At 42.8% G+C, this 24,294-nt stretch overlaps 1 protein-coding gene across 3 annotated transcripts in view; it reads right to left on the bottom strand.

Moving 5' to 3' along the window:
• The window catches only part of POLR3C (RNA polymerase III subunit C), a 148,209-nt gene that overhangs the window by 36,430 nt on the left and 87,485 nt on the right, over positions 1-24,294 (bottom strand). For all 3 annotated transcript variants that reach the window (XM_085638929.1, XM_085638931.1, XM_085638930.1), the window contains exons 5-11: positions 23,609-23,694; positions 16,369-16,473; positions 13,167-13,259; positions 12,209-12,289; positions 11,246-11,297; positions 3,950-4,010; positions 3,434-3,584 (exon numbers count right to left, since the gene is read on the bottom strand). In XM_085638929.1, the coding sequence (XP_085495055.1) occupies positions 3,434-3,584; positions 3,950-4,010; positions 11,246-11,297; positions 12,209-12,289; positions 13,167-13,259; positions 16,369-16,473; positions 23,609-23,694 (629 nt within the window). The remainder of the gene's footprint in view (positions 1-3,433; positions 3,585-3,949; positions 4,011-11,245; positions 11,298-12,208; positions 12,290-13,166; positions 13,260-16,368; positions 16,474-23,608; positions 23,695-24,294) is intronic.

Raw genomic sequence — 24,294 nt, 5'->3', positions numbered from 1 at the left:
TCTAAAGGGATAACTAATTTTTGACTATTCAGTTTGTGAATATGATGCAGTCTGCTTAACACTTGTCAACGGACGATTTGCCAGTTGCTTACTGTTGCCCAAGTTGTGCGTATACCATGAACCGCTAATTGGTTAATATAGACAACCTTGGCCTGCAGAAGTAGAAACTCAAGGCCCTTTTCACATCAAGAGTTTCTGAGAAAGCCTATGCTTTGGTCGTTGGTTTTCTGGATGGAAACAAAATGAAATTTGGTCATCAAATTTTGAAAATTGTGAGTTTATCTGCAATGTTATTTTGTCACCACAATTCTTGATGTGTGGCTCCTGCCACAAAGAAGTTGTTGATATACCTTACTGCCTTATTGTGAAGTGGTAACCACCTAGAAGGATGAGTTCCACGTCTTGTGTTTTGGAACTGACAAATGCATTGGTGGAAATGACTGACATTCTGCACCATATTTAAATCCCATTCCAGGCAGAGGAAAACACGGGTAATCAGCCATGTAAAGAGACAGAGCTGTCAACACCAATTTGAACCTAATGAAAACATGACAAAGAGATGACGAAGAGGTCTTAATGGTCAGTCTCTGCAAAAATGGTATGCACTGTTCTGCTCACTGAACTCAGAATCGCTCCTATCTTTCTTGTGGACCTCTACTTCCACCTCCACAACACCAGCGATGCCAACACCACTGACCTCCTGGAAAACATGAGCAACATCTGCCTCACGCAGCTCGACACCGACATCGCAGGACACACACTCGACCCCATCATCACCTCCAGCGGTAGAGTCAGGTACAACCACACCACACAACTCACCTGGACAGGCAACCACAGCGTACACTTCACCATCACAGGACCCACCTGCCCCAGCACCACACCCCCAAGATCCAAAAAGAGACTGGAAAAAGGTATCAGAAGACCAGTGGTACAACATTCCCCGCTCCCACCTTCCAGACTCTACTCAAGACCCAGAAAAAGCAGCAAGAACTTCTCTCAATGGATCACAAAATGCGCCAACGCCATCGCCCCAACCACGACAACCAAGATCAAATAACCAAGCAAAAGAGCTAGCTAGTTCACTGAGTAACTGCACTCCACCAAATACAACGGTCGACAACAGAAAAGGAAGTGGGCCCTCTGCACAAAAAAACCCAGAAGTCCGCTTCACTTTCAGGACAGCCCTCCACCAGTACAACTGCCTCCTAAAAGTATCTAAGAAGAACTCCCTAGCAGTCCGCATCAAAGCCTGCGCTAACCACAGCAAAGAACTATTTGCTATCGTGAAGGAGTTCACCAATCCCGCAGCCTCCAAGAACATCACTCCCTCCCAAAACTGTGCGACAACCTCGCTAACTTCTTACACAACAAGATCTCCGCCATCTGCGAGAACTTCGGATGCCAAAACTCCGCTGCAGACACTATCAACCAGCTCACTCCCATGAACACAAACCCTGAACACCATCGCACCAACTGCAACCTCCTCACCACGCAAGACACTATCTCCATCATGAACTCCATGCATTGAGCGCTCACGGACCTTTGCACCCACCACGTCTTCAACCTCGGAAGCAAGACAATCGGCAATGAACTCTGGAAGATCCTGAGCACCTTCATCACCGTGGCCTCCTTACCCCAGGACCGGAAACATGCTGAAGTGAGGAACCTCCTAAAGATACCCACCGCCGACCCAGCTGACCAAAAGAACTACCGGCCCATCTCTCTGCTCCCCTATCCAGCAAAAGTCCTCAAGAAAGCGATCAACCAGCAACTCACCCAACACCTAGAAGACCACAACCTTCTGGACAGCCCTGATCGCAGCCACAGACAACATCAGAGCCCTCCTGGACCACGGAGAAACAGCAGCCCTCATCCTCTTGGACCTGTCAACCATGTTTGACACTGTCTCCCACCAAATCCTGATCAACAGACTCCATCACATCAGAATCCAAGGAAACGCCCTAAAATAGATACGTCTCCCACCATTTACCTCAAAATCCAACAAAACCATCTGTGGAGTCACCCAAGGATTGCCCCTAATCCTGACCTCTGTAACACCTACATGACCCCCCTGGCTGACCACGTCAGATCACACGGACTCAGCATTATCTCCTACGCCGACGACACACAGATCATCCTCTCACTGTCCAAAGACCCCTCCACCACAAAAGCAAACTTCCACAGATGCATGGTGAACGTCACAAACTGGATGAAGGACAACTGTCTCAAACTCAACACGGACAAGACGAAAGTGCTCATCTTTGGGAACACGTCTCATCCTGGAATAACACATGGTGGTCGGCAGAGCTAAGAACACCCCCCACACCCAGCTCCAACAAACAACACATGCAATCTTGGCTTCATTCTGAATATATAGCTATCCATGAAGAAACAAGTCAATACAGTCTCATCTGCCTGTTTTCACACCCTTTACATGCTCTGCAAAATTTTCAGGCGGCTGCCAGCCAACACCAGAAAGACTGTCCCGCAGGCTCTCATCACCAGCAGACTAGACTACGAGAACAGACTCTACGTAGGAATCATGGCACACCTCCTGAAAAGACTCCAGACAATACAGAACTCGGGGGTTAGACTCATACTCAACCTCCCCAGAAGGACCCACATCACACCCAATCTCAAGAAACCACACTGGCTCTCGATTCAGAAGAGATACCAGTTCAATATGTGGACCACGAGGGACCAGCATACATCAACAAACGCCTAACCTTCTACCAACTGACCAGATTTCTTCGATCAGCCTCCCTCTTCCTCGCAGACACCCCACGGATCTGCCAAACCAACAGCGGAGGATGCTCCTTCTCACATCTGGCAGCCAAGGCTGAAACAACCTTCCCCTGTACCTCAAGACCGCTTCGTCACTCCAGCATTTTCAGAAGGAAACTGAAGACCTAGATGTTCAATGGATCACTTCTCCATGCAGTAGCAAACAGCTCCAGTGCACAAGTGATTTGCTGAGCTCTGTAAATGATTGATTGATGGTATTCATTTGAATTTATAAACCAGCTCTGAAGGGGACCTGTACATCCATACAGTGCTGAGGTAATCTCACGGCCAAACTCTTAACTTGTTAGAGGTACATTGCTAATTTGAGAGAATCATGTGCATATTTTTCCTTTGCACATGCAATTCTTCTTATTGTGGAAATTCACAGACAAAAATGCATAAACACAGTATTAAACACATTTCAAAAGAGAGATGCCTGACCAATAAAGATACAAAAAATGCATTTAATGCAGTCTGATCAAATTTATCTACTGAGTCAAATATGATGGCCTAATCATTTAAATATAATAACGGCTGTGAAAAGGCACACAGCTCAAAGGCGAAGACCACATAAAAATTGCTTACATACAACACACATTAAAAATGTTTTTGCTGATCTTCTCCATGTCAGAATGAAGTATGTACTTACCTGTAACGCCACCAGGTTTTCAGACAGCATCTTATATAGCATGTCCTTGGCTTCTTTGGCAGGTACCATTGCAAAGTCCTCCACTTGCTTCTGCTCTAGGTGCCTCTTACTTAAAAGAAGTCTGAAGATCCTGGCGCAGCGCGAGCCAAATCTGGAATATGCAAGAGATGAACAACCCCAAATGAAAAAGATCTGTGTCTAAATCTGCATTTTCTAAGGAAGGTTTTGGAGTATTTTCAGCAGAGAAATAAACAACAACAGTAACTGACTTAGTTTCAGCTTTCAAAATCAGTTAGAGGTGTACAGCCACGCCAAACACTACAAATAAGTGGCTACAAAAAATATTACTTAAAATTGTCGTTCATGTAACGATTGTCATAATATGTGGTGACTTAAATTAAAGGGAATACTAAAGATGTAGAAATTGAAAAAAAGTCAATGGATTTTCAAACAAATACGGGAGCATGGATGTAGGTGAAGAGGTGGGACAAACAAGGTACAATCAAACATCCTTACCTCTCCTGGACAACAGAAACCAGTGTTGCAGAGGCTAAAGATTGAAGTGCCTTGTGAAGGTCTATGTTCAAAGTGTTAAGGCACAATAATATAATTCACACTTTAAAGCACTGAGAACAGCAAGAAGTGTCTCACCACTACAAAAATAAAGGGACTTAATTTGCATGCATATAAAGTCAAACAGCAAAGACAGACTCATCATCTGGGATAGAATGATAGAGACTTTCAGATCTTTGGCCATGGCTATCAAATGATGGACTATGTTCAGCTCTAATGGCAATTCAGAGACACATAATCTCAAAATGTCTTAAGAGGTTACATTCTCTCAGACAAGGAGAGGATCACTGAATAACAAGTTACTTACTTTTGGCAATGCTCATTCTAGTGGACACTCTACCTTATAATATTCCCAGGTGCCAGACTGGATCTGGAGATTTTTTGCAGCAGTAATCCCTAGCCCCTGGTGGAGGTTGTGCGGTTCCGCAATGGCTCCATACCGCCCCAAAAGTGACGGAACAGTGCAGCATATAAGCATCACTCCGCAAGCCAACGTCAATTTCTTATATTTTCCACCTCTGTCCCCTTCGACATGGATTGTTAACAATGGTTTATTACAGTGTTGCAAAACTTTTTGGGATGCTTAAAAGAGGCCACTCCACAGATCAAGGAGGTGGGAACACCTCTACAGCTAGAGTATCCAACAGAGAAAGCTTTATCAATGGTAACTTGTTTTCTGATGGAAACTTCTAACCAAAGATTCCTCACTTTGGAATAGATTATAAATCAGTACCTCCCCATAGGTTGTAGGTCTGTGGAGTAGACAAAGTGTCCTCGACAATCCTAGCTGTCAAGGAAGTAGTGCTTCTTGAGAGTATACACCAATGCTCACTTTGCAGCCAGGCAGATATCCAGGACAATTGCCCCTCACGCCAATGCAGTTGTAGTTCCTTCGACCCCAGTGGAAAGGGCTCTCAGAAACTTCTGGGTGCTGCTTTTTGGTCAGTGTGTAGCAGATATTAATGAAGGGGGCTATCCACCTCGACAGGAAACTCCTCTGCATAGCCTTCCTTTTCTTTTCTTCAGAATATCCCACAAAAAGGTTATCATTAACTTCTCATTTAATTTTAAAATCTTTTCTTGATGTACACAAGTAGCAAAAACAAATTAAAATATATCTTACAGACAAAATCGGACATTTTGAGCTCTTGTTGTCGAACATAATGTGCACCCAAAGTAAATCACTAGGAGACATAGCTATCATATAACAAGCATTGGTATAGCTAATAGGTCTCGCCTTTGGGACCTGCTGCATAACTAAATACTAATAAGGTCCCAAAGGCGAGACCTATTGGCTATGCCAATGCTTGTTATAAAAGGCAGTTGTTGATTAGGCTCTACATCCTTGAATATGCTGTGGACACTTGTAGTAGGCCTTTTATGATGGAAGCACAGCTTTTGTATTGTGGGTTCACCTGACTGGGCTTGAGGTTTGACTTAGCCCAAGTTGGGCTGTCCAGGCCAAATTGTGAGGAAGGCTTTCAAGGTGGCTACTGGCTCTGTCCACATTTGTAGGGGACGGGGAAGAGGCTAAGGGTTTGTGTAGTGGAGAAAAAGAGCAGCAAGTGGGTAGGTGCGTAAATGCATGGTCTCAGGCTTAAAGGAGTAAAGCATGGCAGTAAGCGGTGCTGCAGCCCATCATAGATACAGTGAATCGTTTGTTAAAAAAAAAAAAAGCACTGGATGGTAAGGGCAGTAAGTTTCATCCATGAATCCTATTGGCTTGGTAGTGCTTGTCCCTCCCCTGCCCAGAGGGGAATGTCACGTATATGGGGATGTGCTGGATGCCGTGCACATAAGGATGCGCAAGTAGCCAGATAGTGCGCAGCTGCTGCACCCCGCAAAAACATTTCAAAAACAAAAGTGCCGATTGGGTTGCCCAAGTGAGATAGATCTGGAGGGGGGCATGCACGACTCAAAGCAAATCCACAAATGCGACGTTCCAGGCAGCAGTGTGTAACTCCCAGGAGGTCATAAAAAGTAACTAAATACAATGGGGAGAGAGCAATGAAATAGAAGCATTCTTATGAAGTGCTAAAATGAAAATTAAAATAAATTGTCCACTTACGTCTGCTGAGGAAGGATGCATACAATCAAAACACAGTGAGAACGAAAGGCATCATAGGCAGGACAAACACAAGACTGAGGAGGAAAACCATCAAACCAGGGACACGGAACTGTGACGATAAACCTGAAGGGCGCTGAACCATAATGGAAAACCTATCTCTTAGCTAACAGACAGCTATAGCTGACTATAGGCGAGACCTAAGATGTGCAGGGGCCCAAAGTTGTTGTTAGGAGCCTACTGTAGGCAGTGCTGAACACAGGGATGCAGAACTTCAAGGCGGTCTAATCTTGATTCCATCGCATGCATGCCTTCTTTCCACCACTGGAACTTCTGATCTTCGTTTCACACAAGCAAGTTCTTTTTTTAATGCCTGCTTTCTTCCTTTATAATTCTCTTCCTATCTTTCTCTTCCTCATCCTCTCTGCTTTTTCTACTTTTTGCTCTTAATCTAAATCAAAGTCTGATGAAGAAGAGTAGGCCCCGTCCCCAAAAAGGAGTTTCTCGATCTCTCACTGCATGGCAGTGTCAGCAGGGACCAAAGCGGAGACAGCTGCATCATGGAGTTCGCAGTTGCCACAAAAGTCGAAGTTGCTCCCCTCGGCTGCACTGGCTGTGTTTAGAAATGTAATTAGTACTTAGAGTGGTGTGATATCACAACAATGGTTGTTCACTGGTGTGATATTGAAGAAATGGAATATCAGGATCGCATCAGTAAAAGTGTGTGTGGCAGTAGCCCACAAGAACGCAATACATCGAATTACACAAGCTTCTATGGCGAGGTGGGGCTCCTATGTTCTATGCAGAATCTAGGCACATTTGACTAACATATTTCAAACTTCAAGGATTGGCTATTACTGATTCCCACTGACAAACCACTTGGAAAAACATTCAATTTACTAATTTTAATTCATTCTATTGTACATTTTTTTTACCAACTTCCTCCTAAACTGGACCCATGTTAAAAATGCAGGTGGCACGATCTGTGAGGATTTCACTGCTGATTCATTTATCTTGTCATTATTTCCTCATCAAATTGGAACTAAGAATACGCCTGGGAATAAGGCGTTATCGCTTTCGGTCTTTGTTCTCTGCACATATAAAACTTGTAGCAAGACGGGGCGCCAGCTTTTCTGTTTTGTGATCTAGGGAATGTTATAAATGTTAGCACGTGGCTTGTCTGATTTGATAATGAGTGCAAGGAACGCCCACCAGGAGACAGTAGAACCCAGAGATTAATCCTCTAAGGCTTCTGAGTTTATTTAGTGAATATGGCACCCCATGCGACCTGCAGCAGGTACAGCAGATGGCAGGGGTAAAATCCTACTGCTTTCAAACTGTGCTGAGGGTTTACTCTGTTATGTGTTAAAATCGCCCTGGTTCTCTTGATGCCTATTGGTGCAGTCACTAGAGTACTGTATTCAAGCGATGTTTCAAGAAGAGGGCACAGGAGGCATGGAGGTGATAAGCTGAATCACTATATCTTTCCTCACCACTGGCTCTTTTAAACAAGCACGGAAGTGGTGCGCACGCGCCACAGCGAGACATCTGTTTTGCATGATCAGGCACGATAATGCAAAACAGATGTCGGCCGTGCGGGCAGTAGTGGTCCGTGGAGGGAGTTCGGTGGGGCAGTGAGGCGGGGCAGGGGAGGGGCAGAGTGGGGAAATGTAAACACCGGAATATGGATGAACGGAGGTAAGTACACATTTAAATAAATAAAACTAATTTCGTTGCGCGCGCTGCATCGCATTTTGCTACTTCAGCCTGTGAACCTGTCGTAAAGTTTGGGAGTGAGGTCATTTAGCCATGATCGCACCACTCTGCATGCAGCTAGTACTAACAGTAATGCCTCCATTTCCTGGAAGGACTTGAGACATCAGCGACATAGCCCAAAACAAACGGTAGCAGTGTACAAGTCAACTGGATGTCACCTTTGTCATTGATAACTAGCGTGACCTCAAACCTCTATTCAAGTATTGGGAGGCAGCGCTAGGCAAATAAATAAGGTCAGCTGGGTCTGTAAAACATCTAGCGCAAACTGAGGCTTGTGTACCACTATATGGTTCAGACGCTTGGACGTTTACTTTTAGTCCATTCAGAAACTGGAAACGTAGGACTATATACCTTTTATTACTGGACATTGGTCCCCTCTGTTCATAGCACAATCTTAACACTTTAGCAAAAAGCTTCACCGCCAAATCTGCTTATCATCATATTTTAGCTGTGTGTTTAGCTGGCTGTGGTGGGGGTGTTGGGGAGTTCACGCATAAATATCTTGTACAGACTGAACATCCAGTCCTTCGAAGTCGAGGACAGGTACACTTGTGTCAAAAAGAAAGCATTGCATGCTCTTGAGGGAATCACCCTCAATGTGCTATCATAGCTTAGTGCATTATGTAGCAAGCAAATAGGTCTGAAGTGTTAATTTCATCACATTCACAGAATTGTTTCAATGAAACAAACGTATCGTCAGGGAACAGCTTAACAACTTAACGAGGACGAATCGTCTGATAATGTGTGGGTGTTATTTGCACTGATTAGTCAGAAGACGGGGGTAATATTGGGTTATTAGTTATGGACATGTCTGGGAATAAATATAATGTAGGTAAGTGCGCTTAGCAAGCGTCCAAAGAGCTCAGTGTGTGCATCTGACCGTGTCTATAGGTTTAACCGGCCGGGTGCCACTATGGCCAGGATAGTGTCTAATGAACATGCCTCCAGGTGAGCACTTTCTATCTGTAGATGTGATGCTGTATGATGCGGATTAATACAATATGCCTGGTATAAAACTGGCTTGGTCCGGTAGCACTAGCCTAGCCAATAAAGGATTTAGCCTATTTGTAAGAACACGCACCAGGATTTTATTATCTGCATTCAGCAGCAAAGGTGGCATTTATAAGCAGGAGTCTAGGTGGTCTTTAATAAGTTTAAGTATTATGGATATTCGTTCCCAGCAGACAGAGCTTCCTGGTAGAGTTACAGCAATCTAAGAGTCTGGAGTTCCACAAATCCCTTAAAAAAATCAATCTTCAAACCGCCGGAGCCGGGAGACTTTCCCCTGGTGAAGCTATCTATTGCTGGTTTTATCTCCGTTACAGCTATAGGTCTATGGGTCATTTTTCTGGGCGCGACCTTCGCAAACAAATCACAGTCCTTAGTTGGGCTCAAAGGGCATGTGTGTATCAGTTCAACATACAGAGTGCGTCTAACGAATGCAATGCTGAACCGTCAGAAGAAAACATATTTGCCAAAAAGGTCAATCTTTTGGATTCTATAGCTGGAGGAGTGGTTTGAAATAAGTTAGGATTCATCTTATACTGGTCGAGGCCTAAACAATGAGACTACGATGCTAGGTGAGAAAATTTGGGTCACCAGAAGCCAGATTAATTCCTCAGGAAGTGTTAGTACATTTTCTGTAAGCACATGTTCCAGTTAGACGGACATATGGCTTAGCATCAGAAGAACCAGACTCAAGTTTCAGTCCATCTACTCCACCACAGCAGACTGCTATCCTGAGCAAATATCTTTGTTTCCAAGTGCATTTATTATTAATTAAAACAAAAGCACTCTAAAAGGAGATAGTCAAGTGTGCTACTTGTACAAAGAGATAGTTACCATACGTAAAAATTGAAGCCAACATATGGACTTAGAATGACAACAAACTGAAAGTGAATGAAGACTGTGCACTCCAGAGAAGTGATCCAATGAAGGTAGAGTTGGTACTTGGACAGAGAAAAGGCAACTGGGAACTTTCATTGCTTTGATTTTCTCTGGTCTTTGGATTAATAAGAGTATTTCAACTTACATTACTTACAACCAGAACTTTTCATAAGCACCAAAAGTCAGGCCGGTGTGACAAAAAAAAATCAGTAAATTACACATGAGCAAAACACAATTTCACAAACAGCACCAACAATACCAAAAATGAATACAATGGTGCACCCCACATCTCCCTAAACTTACTTGTACTAGTACTTGCCATGTTGCTCTCCTGAATGTGAAGGTAACAAACACATAACACTTTTAAAAGATCTTTTGTCAACTGTATAAATTGTTTTGCTAAGCAAGAGCTTGCATGCAGTCTGATGCACTAATGAACACTGATATAGCGAATTATAATGTTAAAAATTCAGCTTTAGGTTTCAGTGTGATCCTCTGAAACCACACGATGCACTGCAATCAGTGCTAGCGAACAGCAGTATTCTGGGTAATTAGTATGAGGACCCAGTAGGTCTCAATGAAACAGATTTTTGGGCCACAGTGTGATCTTCATAGCACATTGCAATCAGTGGTAGGGAACAGTAGAATCCATGATAATTAGTATCAGGGACCTGCACGATTCACTGAAGCATATTTCAGGGCAGAATGTGATCCTTTGGAATAAGCTTTACTGAAGTGGAAGAGAAGAGTAGCATCCATGATTAGTAGGATTATGGTTGAGTAGGACTCACCGACATAGATTTTAGGGAACACAGTGGTGTACCGAAAACTGTGTTAGAACAGAGTATGATCTACTGAAATGAGGGCCAGTGCCAGTGTGATTCAGTGAAATCAGTGTTAGGCTAAGGTACGATTCAGTGAAATCTGTAAGATGACAGTTTGCTGAATGAAATTAGTTTCAAAGTAGAATATGAATCATTTAAATCAATGTTTAAAACAACATGGGCCAATAAAATCAGGGTCATGGCTTAGCCTGACTCACAGAAATAGGTTTTTAAAAGCAGTATAGGTTTTTAGGAATCCTGCGAGTCATATGAACGTCCATTGAACTTTGTGTTCAGGTATAGTCTGGATCACTAAATTCAATATCTGGTGCAGGGATCATAAAATACATTGGTATTTCATTGAAATTAGCATTAAGGCGCAGTACGATCTAATCAAATTAGTGTTAGGGCAGAATGTGGTCTGCGGAAACAGTATCAGCACAGTGCAAGGTGTATTGAATATGAGGCTAGTAAACAGTGTGGTACATTGATATAGTTGCATGGGGATGGAATGAGTCACTGAAAATGGTGCTGGGAAACACCATGATACATCAGAATCATTACCCCCCACAACAAGTTTACCCTGCCTTAGGATGCATGAGCTAATCACAATAAACATAGAGAAAATTCCCTAATGCTGTAAACCACACACACCCTACAAAAGCAATCAATTCAAGCAAAGGATACTGATGACGAACATTCCGCCCCCACTGTCACCGGATCGGCCAACAAACTCCAACTGGAAGAAGATACAAGTGGAAAAGGAAAGAAATGAGTCAAGAAAGCATCAGGAGGTCAACAACCAAGACCATTTGTGGATGTACGCGATCCATTCAGTACTGTGGAAATGTGCAAAACAGTACAGTAACAAGTGTCCCATTTCCCTCCACAAAATCTCTAAACATAGAAGGGTGCAAACGTAGCATAAAGTCAAGATAGTCCAATATTGAAAATTAGCATATGAAAAAGATCAAGAGTTTGTGTAATAAGTATCCTTTTGTCAGCCGGAAAACTGTTGATGATGTTTAGACCTTCTTCAACTTCTTAGGTCATCAGGACGAAAAGGAGCATAAAAAGGATTGATTGCTGTATAAGTTTCACAAGGATAGGAAAACGTCAGGGATACAGGACAATGAATGCAATGGAGCGTCTGTGCTTTGATCAAAAGTGGTGCTTGTCCGAATATTAAGTAATCTGTAGGGAACGGGAATGTCACCCAAAAGCAGGACAAGAACAATATATATATATATATATATATATCTCTTAATTGATGCTGCTTCTAAAGAAATAGCAGTAGATTAAATCAATATGTATTGCTTTAATGTGGTAATATCTCGTCTTATAATTCATTTACAATTCTAATACATTGATTCAAGCAGTGTATGATTGAAAAAATTGCTGTCCTTAACAATGCCCCCCTTGGACATTACACAAGGGCGCATAATTTAATTTATATGAAACCTGCAAAAGAAATATATTTTTTTTTAATTCGGCTTCAATGCCAAGACGGGCATGTGTTTTCCTAAATCCAGATTTGTCCTAGATGAATGCTTGTTTCCCAGAATTCCTAAACATCAAGACTCACAAACTACAGTTTAGAAACTGGACGAAGCAGGCAATAGTATTTGGAAGAAGTATTTCATTCCTTACTTGATCATCAGCTAGCAATGAAAGGTACTGGTCAAGGACTTGTTTGGAAATGTTGTATCCTGCTGGTAGCGAGCGGAAGATCTGTCGAGAGAAACACACAGTAATGGTCAGACAAGCCGCATCATGTTATACAGCGGTCATCGGTACACTCAAAAACATATGTAAGCATGCCGGAGCTACTTCTGTGCCTAAATAGAGCAAGTCTAACTGAACAGTAAGAGTCTACATGATAACCAGAACCTCCTGGGGACATTGAAGTAAGGCTGGTCAACAATAAGCACATTTTTAAGGCATGAACAGTGATCTGTGTGCCCGAGTTGTACATATGTAGGAGATTTATAAAGAGCTTACCCAGCCATAAGGTAACAGAGTGCTTTACATACAGTAGTTGAAACCAAATCCTAGGCAGGGTGGAAGGAAGATGTCATTGGGAAAGAGTAGATGCACAAAGGAGATTACTGACAAAAGAGGAAAGGGGGTTTTCAAAAGCAAAGGGAAGTGTAGGACGAGGCTAGGGTCAGTGTGGAGCAGGAGAGAAGCGGAAAAGGAGAGAAGCTTTCTTAATAGAGGAAGGTACAGATGAGTTCTACTGCAACAAGATGTGGTTTAAAAGGAACGCTGGAATGCCCTCCTTGACCTCCAAGACTCACGGGGAAACCTGAGCGCATCACTCCTACCCTTCTGATCGATGGTGTAGGCATTGCACATGCATAGTGGAGTGTTTGACATCTGAAAATGGAGTCGAGCATACAGGCTCCAAAAAGGAGCGTCTACAAATGTGCCCCTTAACAAATTACAGCAACTCATTGTGTATTGGGGAGCACTCTATTTCAAGTAATATCTAGAGATTTATTAACAGCTGCAATACACTTGTCCGCAGAGTCTGCAAAACAAAACATTACATCCCATCTTACATCTCTACTAACAGTTTAATAAAGCTGAGTGTATACCTCCTGACCTCATTTGATGACAGCGGCTGCGTGTACGGAGCATTGGACGTCGTCGTCACCTCGCTCATTCTCAGCATGGTTCTCACAATTTCACTGCTGGTCTTTTTTCAATAGAAAACAGAGTTTAGAAACAAGCATTTTTCAATGCATTAGGTCATGCATTAGTGAAACTTCTAGTTATTGACGTTGCAAATGATAATGTTTGTTTTTGTTGACAGCTTCACACAAGGAAGGGGCAGGAAGTGTTTCAAAAGTTCATTTTGTTTGTAGATTTCCCAAGCACACTTAAAAAAAAAAAAAAAAACATTTGATGAAGCCAATTGGGCTGGCATTATGTGAAATGTGAGTCTGTTTGCTTTGGGCAAGCAGCAAAAGCAAAACATTCCCCCACACCTTGTTCACGTACTGCCTCAGAAGTGTCACATTTAAATTGTTAAAGGGCTACCTAAAAAGGTGCATTTAAATAAGTTAATAAAACAATAAAAGGTTATCTTGAGTAGAGTATTTTTCAATGCAATTCAGTCAATACATATCAGTTAGTATCAATTAATAAGGAACGAGCACTGTATCTTACTTCACAGCAGTATGGTTATTTTCCTTGTGTCAGTAGTAAGTAAGCCTCTCCACTGAAATATACTTCCGATAATTGCAAATAATTCGTTGCTTATAAATTTGAAAGAGTGAGTGGTTTTACGCAGTGAAAAAAAATCTGAATAAAAATATTGGATAGGTATACAATGATAGCATCTATAAATATATACATACATAGTTAATCAGGGTATATTATAAAACTGTTTTTGTATCTATTCTAACTTATGTAACGATGGCTTCGTCATGCTTTGCTTCACAATCACAGTGCATTTTCCAATTAATTTTGCTAACTACAGGGAGGGTGTATCCTGTCTAGTTCCTCTTTTAGAACAAAAACGTATGTAGCATGAGTTGACGGTTCCACCAATCGATACGAGGACAGGCCGGAATCGAAGTAAAGTAATAGGTAGAAATCGTGAAATTTTGGGATTGGTGGGTACACGTTAAGCAAATCAAATTAGAGATTAATTCTTTCAACCAATGGGTATAGGGTGGGTGGGAGAGGGGGCGGAAATGGAAGACTGCGAGTCAGTTTTCGCGTTCGCCTTATAGTCTCTTATGTGGCTTTAGAACTGCAATAGATTCCCTCGAAAGTGGGATCACTTTGTGCTTGTTGGTATGTAACGTTCCTAAATTCTCTCAACTTTTCATCTTGGACATGCCTGGCTAATTAACACAAAAGGTACCCTGTATAATAATAGTGCATGACAACCCCCAACTCCATGCACCGGATAAGAGCTCATAGATGACAGCTTACCACCCCAAGGAAAATAAGTCTTTGCACACGGACGCTAAAGTAAACGTGTGCTGCCATATCAAATAAAACCAGTAATTGTGGCAACTGCCGTCGCTGCGGACCGGCTTTGCGCTGGGCGTGCGGGGGAGTCGTGTTTCCATGGTAGCCGCCACAATGCAGCAGAGCCCGGCACCATGAAGAGCGAGGCAGGGGGAATGCGGTGACGTAGACTCCCTGTCTCCCGCCACTTGTAACACATCTCAGTGCCTGACTACAGACTAAGTGAAGCAAAATCCAAACTATGCGCAGCGCCGTAACGGACAGCAACACACTGAGATGTCTGTGAAAAGGTAAAGAGCGGCTTCACTGGCATCGCGCTAAGTCAGGGGAACTTAAAAACAACAAAGTAGTCCCTACTTTAAAATATACCGCCCTGCAGCGTAAGTTAACTGTAGTTGGTCGATGGTGCTTCCTCCAGAAACGGAAGCAAACGTAAGTGACATATGGGACCACTAGCCAACAATGAGCGTGATAAGAAGAGCAATGTCAGATTACACCAATGGCAAGCGACAAAACAAAGAAAAACGCAATGGGTGGAGTTGCACTAGTAATACTGATTACTTGATGCCTCAGAGAGGCAGCGCATGCGCTGCCTATGCGAGACCTAAAAAAGGCACTACATGTAATTGGTTTGCAACATACGTGGTTGAGAGAACAGTATGTAGAACTAACCAATAGCACAGTTCCACAAAGAAGCACTAGAAGTAGTACTGCTACTGCCATCACTAATATTCTACTATTGGATCTAGTCAATAACGTTGATCAGCTGACCATGGGAAGGCATTGGGAAAGGCTTTGTTTTTTCCAAATACAATCCACAGGGTTGTATGAGAAGGCGCAAACCCAACCACGAATAAGTCTTAACAAGCATTCCTTTACCACACAATTTTGTTGTAAAGGCATGATTGGTAACAAATATGCGCGGTAAGATCACCACTACCCATTCCCTCGGCCTAGAGGGCTAAAACCTACCCCAGCCAGCCCTTAAAACTACCCCTTCTCCTCCCCCGTCCTGAGGCCTAACACCCTACCCCTACCAAAAAACGACCCCAACCCTAAAAAGTGTTCTGTCCTGTCATTAAAACTACCCGCCCCAAGAATCTTAAAACCCTGCCCCACTTTTTACCCCAAACCCAGTCCTTAAAACTACCCCTCCCTGAACACTAAAACCCTGCCTCCTTTTAAAAGGATTGCCCGACCCTCCAAACTCTAAAACTGACCCCCATCCCTAAAAAGTACCTCCCTGCAAACCTGGCCCCAGCCGTTAAAGCTACCATGACCCTCCCTGCCCTGGAGTCCTATAACACTGCCCCCTCTCAAGAACTACCCGCCCCCACAGCCCTGAGCCCCAATACCTGACCCCCCCCACCCCTAAAAACTACCCCCCCATCCAACCGGCCCGAGCCCCACTTACCTGTCCGCGTCTGAAACTTCCTGTTCCGATGCTTCCTCTTCATTTCCCAGTCAATCCAGACACTTGAGTGCCATCTGCCTTAACCAAGCTTATGCATGGTTAAGGCAGATGCATAGTTCAGGCAAGCGTGGTTACGCTTGAGGGCAAATGGCACATGTAGTTCAGCACGCCTTGTAAAGGCCGTTTCCCCAATCCACAAGCATTCTGGTTAAATTAAACTTCAAGAGGAGTTCTGCTCAGGACGTGGGCTACCTTTCCCCTATAGTGCTGAGCCTACTCCCAATGGCTTCTTAGCGTTTGATTTAGCTGGCACAGCCACCACACAAAACATTATGGAACCCTACAACCAGAAAACAATCCACAATGACTCCATGATTAATATGTTTTCCACCACTTCATGTTGGAGTACCTGGTCCATTCTGTTGGCCACTGCACTGATTATCGCCTGGTCTCGAAAGTGCTGATGGAATCGAACAAAATTGACTTGCCAATAAATGCCGTCATCAGGAAGGGTCTGAAAGAGAAAGGTGTCATGATAAGGAAGAATTTAAAAGACTGTTTCCATGCTAACAAAGTCTTGAAAGTGACAGTAGAACTTCCATTGCCAGCTTGCACAGAAGGCCAGGTCTCATCACAATTATATTTCAGGCTCTCCTATTCATGAGCTGCTGATTACATATCAACAAAGAACTCCCTGTTCCTCCAAGCCCTACTCAATGTATATATTAGTAGGTGTATCCACTTCTACCCTGGCATCACATGACTAAACAAAACTCAACAAAACCTCCTCATCCCACTTCCTCTAAATCCTCCTCCTGCAGTTTTATCCCACCTGGACAGGCCATGTTCCGGCAAAAAATGCACTGATGCATAAAAGGTAGCTGTCACATTCATTTATTCTGCTATAGATCACTAGAAGGAACTTCGGGTCTACCGCAGGGTACAACAAAGCAGTTTCCGGCTTACACATTAAGAGCACATACTGTCACCAATTACTATCACATCCCGACACTGCACAATCAATCCATATTCTACACTCCACCTAAGTCTCGGATTACTTAAATCGCGCACTTTCCCCATGTGTGTGCGCACAGTGCACAAACCACAAGCCCACACATACCAAAAAAAAAACTTTTTAAATAAAAACTTATTTCAGCTTTCTTGCAGTTCTGTTAGCAGAAAGTAAGGTAGTTGCCCACTGGTGTATCTGGTAGAAAGATCCACACAGCAAAATCACATTTCTAGCCATTAGCAGTTGTTGTATGATGCCTGATGCCGTGGATTCTAGGTTGTTCCTCTGCAGGTCATTTCAACCAGGCAGATAGTTTCCTTACAGGCGGTTTTCAAGTGAATCTAGGCCTGTTCATAAATTCCTTAAATGGTCTTCCCTTGCGCCATCCACCATTGGCCCTTTGTGATAATGCTATTAGACATTTGTAGGTATGCTTACCAGAAATTGTTGCAGGCAGGGAGTACGCACTTACGTTGGCCCATGCTCTAGGGAGTCAAGAATCTCAAATAGCGGTTATGTGACTTTCCAAGTGCTTAGAGTCGGCTGAGAAAAGTGGTTATAAAGTCTAAATAGGATTGGCCATCTAAGTTGAGAGGCCCAGAGGGTCAAGAGTAGGAGAAACTGGCATGAGACTTTTTGTGAAAGTGGGATAATGCTGTGGCAGGCAGGCTCTCGAGGACCACAGGAGGAGCTACTCTGTTCAGTGGTAAAATACTCAAACTTGGGATGGCGTGCTGTTTTCGGAGAACTCTGAAGGAAGCCTTTTGCTACTTTCAAGGCTGTTCCTGCCTGCTCATAGTAGGCCTTCTCATTCATAAGACTGCTCTTGTTCATGTAACCAGATTTGCATTATTGTTTCTGTGGGCAGAGTGGAGCTCAATATTATTTATTGAGTGGGGGGGGGACAGTGCTAGGATGGTGGTATTATATGACGTTTTATAACTCTGAATTACAATTGTTGATGCATTTGATCACTTGATACCGCTGTGCGATTTCCATTGCTCTAAATGGTGAATTTTCCTATACAGATCTGCGACTCTGAGAGAACCACAATCATCTAGTAATACAAATACTTCCAAGCTAATAAGGATACAAATATAATATGTACCTGAAGGGCACACTCACCAACTGCGTACCAATTTACACTCATATTCCGCATCAGAAGAGTGTTCGCTCCAAAAGCGAAAATTCTCACCCACCGCACAAGGAAAAGGAATAGTTTTGATTATGCCTATACCACAACTAGAATCTGCCACTAAAGCAAGGATACTTTACATGCTTTACATGTGTGCTGGGTGCAATGGGCCGCGATTCAGCCTAGTACGGACGTACAATTGTAGTATGCCTAACACCAATAACACATGAATTCCTCCGGTGTCAGTCAGCAGTTAGTTCACGAGATATTGCCAATAAAGCAACTGCATGAATATTGTGACATTTTACATAGGTGGACAAGCATAGTTTGTAGTGGGCACTGAACAGCGATACTCCATTGCCTGCGCAGCTGTGAAAGGGGTAGCTGAGGATTCAGAATTTAAAATAAAATATAAATATGCAGCCCTTGGGCGATTTAACGGCACAGATAGCAAAACTAATTGTTCTCCTCCTTGCCAAAAAGAAAGCTAATGCTTCAGTTACTATATTTAAGTATATGGTTCTTCATTTTGTGTTTCATGGTACTAAGTAGATGTAAAATATTGGCAATCCAACAGCTGTCAAGGCTCACGAGGGAAGACAGTGGCTAAACAGCTCTGGGTATGTAAAGCTGTCTTCAAAAGGCACCTTCTATTGGTGCATGTTAAGATCAGCCTAGGCTAGCAGAGCGAGGGAATCCAACCTAAAAGCAAGTCTGTGTCTTACTAGGCTGAGAAACCTGCCGGAATCTGGTTGCAAAAACACATTGACCAGGAAACACACTCAGAAAGGCAACCATCTCACCAAAAAGAAGCCTCAATACCTGCTTTTCCAGAGAGGCACAACTACTTTTTGGTGACAAGATCCGCCCCCTTGGGTCAAAATACAAAATTCCTGACCTACATAATTTGATTCAAGCAGCACATGAAGGAATAGGCTCAGGGCATGCAGGAGTTTCAGCTTCACTGTCTATTTTAAAGAAGAATTACAGATGGCCTCTTAATGCACAATTCAACGAAGCAATTCAGCCATATTGCACTCAGCAATGACTAGCCTGGGTGATACTCAGCTGTGTGTTCTTTCCTAGAATTTGGCGGGGCTGAAGACAACAATTATTGACCCGCTTGCAAGGAATGTTTAAATTTAGATCATATTCGCATTTTCCAGGAAACAAGGTCTACCACTCCATCGTGTAGATTTCTTTTTATCATATAGTATTGAGCCTTGTGCGTTGTCTGCTGGCGGACCATTGGGCAGGAGGATAATTTATACGGGTTAAGATTTCACTCAAATGCAAAATTTGCAAGTTACATATACTATCCCAAAATATATTGGTTATAAGTTGCAATTAACTAGTGGGATAATCATGAATATTTATAATGTTTACAATCGTTCTACCCCGAGAAATCAAGAGTCTACTACTCTATTCATCTTGGAAGACCATTTTAAAGCTACTAATATTAGACATCTAATCCTACTTGGTGGGGATTTTATTCTTAAATATGAATTGTCTGAGTGTCTGTTCACTTTAACTGAACTAGAGGATGAGGCACTAGGTATGCCGGCTATTAAAGCTAAACCCTTTACAAATTTCCCAGTAGCAGCATTACAACTAGCTTCTTTAACAATCTCTTACAGGTTACATGCCTGTAATGGGGGAACAAATTCTGATGTTAAAAGGGATTACATGTACTTACTGCAGAAGGATTGACTACATAATTTGAAATTATGGCCTCTAATTCAGGATATGGTAGCTATACAGAGAGAAGACCATGATCACAGTGCCTTGATTTGTCCCTGAAAATATTCATTCTATAAATAATGTCGAGCCATTAGTTCGGAACAATCCGAAGTTAAACAAACGGGCAAATATTGCCATCAAACAGGGATGTGGACTGATATTTACAAGACACACCTAACTGAATAAAGTCCTTATGCGGAGGTAGAAGTTGGCCAAATTTCATTTATTAATATACACCAGAAATTATTTTTGACCTTGAAGGACCTATTTTCTATGGGCAGCACAATACGTTTAGACAGCCCTTACACAAAAGTACCTTATTTTACCAAGACCAACTTGATCTCTGCTGTTAATCTCACTGCAGGCTAGTAGTCCGCAAGGCCAGGAAGCATTATAGATTGACACTGTCCATGTCCATGTCCATACAGAACTGGGATAACTCCAATTGGCGGGACCTTATGGAGGCTGCCTGAAACAATGTTAATTTTTCCTTTCAGCACATCATTGCAGCATTTAAAATTTCAATTGAACAGAGAGTAATATTAACGTGCTGGCCTTGCGTCACACATTTTTTCACACTTTGCAGTGCACCTTTTCTAACTGATACTTACGATTTATAATTAGCCGATGGTATTTTTTCACTTAACATTGTGCATAAAGATAAGTCAAAGTGTATTGTATAGGAAACTCTAAAAGCCATAGAAAGCTTGAGGAAAGGTAAGGCCCCCAGACCCGGATAAGATTCCAGGGCATTTGTTCCACTCCAAGGATGCAGTATGGGGCCCCTACGTCAATTTACTTACCAACGCAATCTTGACTGGAGCAGAGGAGCTGTGATTATACAGATTTGTAAAAAGGGGATAAAAGATGATCCAGCTAACTATAGACCGATATGCCTATTAGATAATGTACAGAAAGTGTTCTGTAAGCAAGTTTTGGAGAGGTTGCAAGATTGGATTGCAGAAAAACAGATATCAACATTACAGGCAGGCTTTAGAAATAAGATCAGCGCAATCGATCAGGATTTACGATTTTGTGGGCTACATTGGATATATGTCATTCATTTGTAGTGTCACTCATTGATAATGAAGGACTTAAGGTTAGGAAACTGGGTTATTGTCACAGTAGTCCCCCCACATTTTGCCTGGTATTTGTTGCAACTTTGACTGAAGTGAACTAGGTTCCTGCTAACAGGTCCCCAGTGCTAGTGTTCTTTCCCCAAAACAAGTTCACTGGCCACTTGATCCTCAATTGACCAGGGCTTTAGCACCTCTGTTAGTCGCTTGTAAGTGGTATTCCTGGTACCTAGGGCATAGGTACTAAAGAGGGTCCCTAAGAGCTGCAGCTTATATTGCGCCACTCTAAGGGACCCAGCACCAAACTCATGCAGTCTGCCACTGCAGGCTGCATGAACAGGTACTCTAAAAAGTACAAGCACAATATGGCGCACACACTGTGTGCCATGCTCCCTAGCACTGCATGTAATAATTGTAAGTCACCCCTGCAGCAGGCCTTATAGGCAGTGTGCATTACATTACATGTGAGGGCATATCTGCCTGAGCAGCTATCCCCCTGTGCTGGCCAGTTCAATTACTGACAGTACAACTGAACAGGCCAGCCATATTAAGGTACGTCCTGGGCTCTGGTCAAAACGAGTTTCCCAACTACATAATGGCTTCACTGAAGCCTATGGTGTTTGGGATCAAACACCTCATATTCTAAACTCAAGCCGATTCCAGTGAAGGATTTATTAATACATGCGCCCAAAGGGTACCTTAGAGGCACCCTATGAAAACCTACTGACCTCTAGTGTGGTGGCTGACTGGTCCTGTCCAGCCTGCCACTACTGACGTGTTTCTGCCCCCTGAAGGGGAGAGCCCACCCTCTGAGGTCGGAAACAATGCCTGTTCTGGCAGGAGGTGTTGTCACCGCCTTCAAGCAGGATGGCTTGTAATCTGCATATCGATGCAAGAGGCTTCAAAGCCTCCACCGCCTATGATATACACCTGTGGCTTCACCCCGACAGGGAAACGCCACTGCGTGCCCAGGACACATTTGGCACCTGGACAGGTGGGCAAATTAGCTAGTCAGGAGGTATGTTCTCCCTCAGGCTTGTATCACCCTATAGTGAATGTGACTAAGAAAATTCGACTATCTTGGTTTTTGGTGGAATTTGGTCCTCTGGGTAGGGGTTATGCCCACTTCCCACAGGAAGTGGTCAGATAGTGAATGTAGTCACCCTAAAGATAGGTAGCCCATTGGCTACTACCTGACACTCCCTGTAACACCCCTAAATATAGCATTTAGGTGGCACCCCTGATGCCAGGACTTCAGATTCGATGGACCAAAAGAAGAAGTGGACTGGGAAGTTTGCAGACCCAGAGAACAAAGGAGCCTGACTGACTTGGTGCAAAGGGTTGGTTGAGAATTTTAATCAAACCATTTGGTCACAAATGAGAATAAGACAAATTGACTTTGATGGCAAATGTTCTTTACACATACTTTCAATGTCAATAGAGAAAAAAGCTAGAGATGGCTTTAGAGCCCACTTTTTATTGGACTCAGTGGTAGATTAAAGTTAGGATACACATCTTTCAAGTAAGGTGCTAGAAGGTTCATAAACATTATCCCTTTGTGAAGTGTGTACTATGCTTCTCTTCAGTTCTCAAAGTACCTGCCATGTGTTGCCGATCTGAAGATTGCTGACCTGATTTCATCTTGAAAGTTAGTTTTTGCAACCATTTTCCACAACTTTCACTCTAATAAAATTGTGGACATATTTGAGAAGAAACTATAATAGTGACTGCCAATTAGGCCTTGGAATTTTTCACAAACATTTTTGCTGTAACAATTCTTTTAGACAAAACTCCTTTTGGTAATTTCTAAACTACTTGCTGTTTTTCTAATCGCACCCGTGACATAGTCCACTTCTTTTCAATGAAAGGTTTTGTTTCATTTCATTTTGTTCCTCCAGTACAAATAATGGCTGTGTGTTCATACATCTAAATTTGTTTTTTCTGATGGTTGGCCGCCACACAGTAACTGGCTGCAACCGGTAACTGGTGACCATAGTTAGGATGTCCACAGGCTTCACTACATGTACCTCAGCAGCACTGCATTAATGGGATACAGGAAGCGCAGAAATTAAACAAACAGATGCCAGAATTTCTCCTGCAACACTTTGAGGATGGGGAATTTAATCGTATGTGAAATCCACCAGCTAATCCCCGCTTTGCTTATAGATTCAAAAAACAACTTTTCACAGAGTAATCTCTCAGTCAGTAGATACTGAAGAAAGTTTCCTCCTTATCTGAAACCTACACCTGTAACTTTACAGCTATGGCTACCACCTCGTTCGCAGCCTGAAACCAAAGATCAGCCCAATTTGTGACTGTCATTACTGATTTCTTATTCCTGATGATTGTGCACACCACTGCCTAAGTAAATAGATTTTTCTAAACTTTGTGTTAACATTTGTTTGCAAAGGAACGTACACAAGATGCAAAACAGAAAAAAATGCCACCATGCAGGAATGAGGATTAACAAAATAGAATTTGAAAACTGGAATCCTGAAAGTCCGGGATTGTAGGCCTCACACAAAGCCTATGTTATCTCTATATATATTAGGTCCTTGATGGCATTCCTGTAACAGTAAACCAAAATACTTCCTAGAAACAGATGTTCAGACCATCTCTACAAGCAAGTAGGAAACTTCAAAGAGCTCTGAAATACACACATAGGAGAGGATTCAAAACTACAAACCTCAGAGGAATCTGTATTCATCTTCTGCTGCTTTGCCTTGCGCTCGTTTGGATCCTCCTCCTCAGACCTTCTCCTTTTGCCTTTACCTGCAAGGAAAAGGGAGAAGAAAGCTTCTGTCAGATTCATTATTGTCTGCAAAAGTTAAGAAGCATTATAAAATCACATGTACCTTTAAGAGACTTCCTAATGACCACGGGGTTGGTCATTTCGTGGTCTTTGCCTATGTGACAATTTAATTCTTATGAGAGTTTTTCCCTACACAAAAGTGGCCAGTTCATCCCCAGAGGTACTGAAGCTAGGCTTAGCCATGCTGTCACATCTGGATGCTGAAAATTGACAGATCCAGCTCTCAGATGTAAAATGCTTGAAACAGGATCAATCTTGTATCATGATTCAAATAAATTAATTCCACTGATATATCTCGGAGTTTCACAGCAGAGGCAGACAAGATAAGTCAGTATAATTAAGGGCAGATGGCAGGTCTACTCTGTTACAGTGGATAATATCTGGTGTTGTCTGGACATAGGGTGTCCTTGTGGTCTCCCAAGCCTGGGGCTCCGAAAGATGCTGCAGGTAGCAACAATACTTGAGAATCTTCTGGCAACTTGGAAATTTAATTTAGTCCGCTACAAGGGAGTACACTGCACTTGCCAAGAAGGTAAGGCGCGTGCAAGTGGCATGAGGAA

This window comes from Triturus cristatus, chromosome 12, assembly GCF_964204655.1.
Source record: "Triturus cristatus chromosome 12, aTriCri1.1, whole genome shotgun sequence".
Lineage (NCBI taxonomy): Eukaryota > Metazoa > Chordata > Amphibia > Caudata > Salamandridae > Triturus > Triturus cristatus.
The sequence above is the reverse complement of the archived record's forward strand: the minus strand, read 5'-3'. Positions and strand labels throughout refer to the sequence as shown.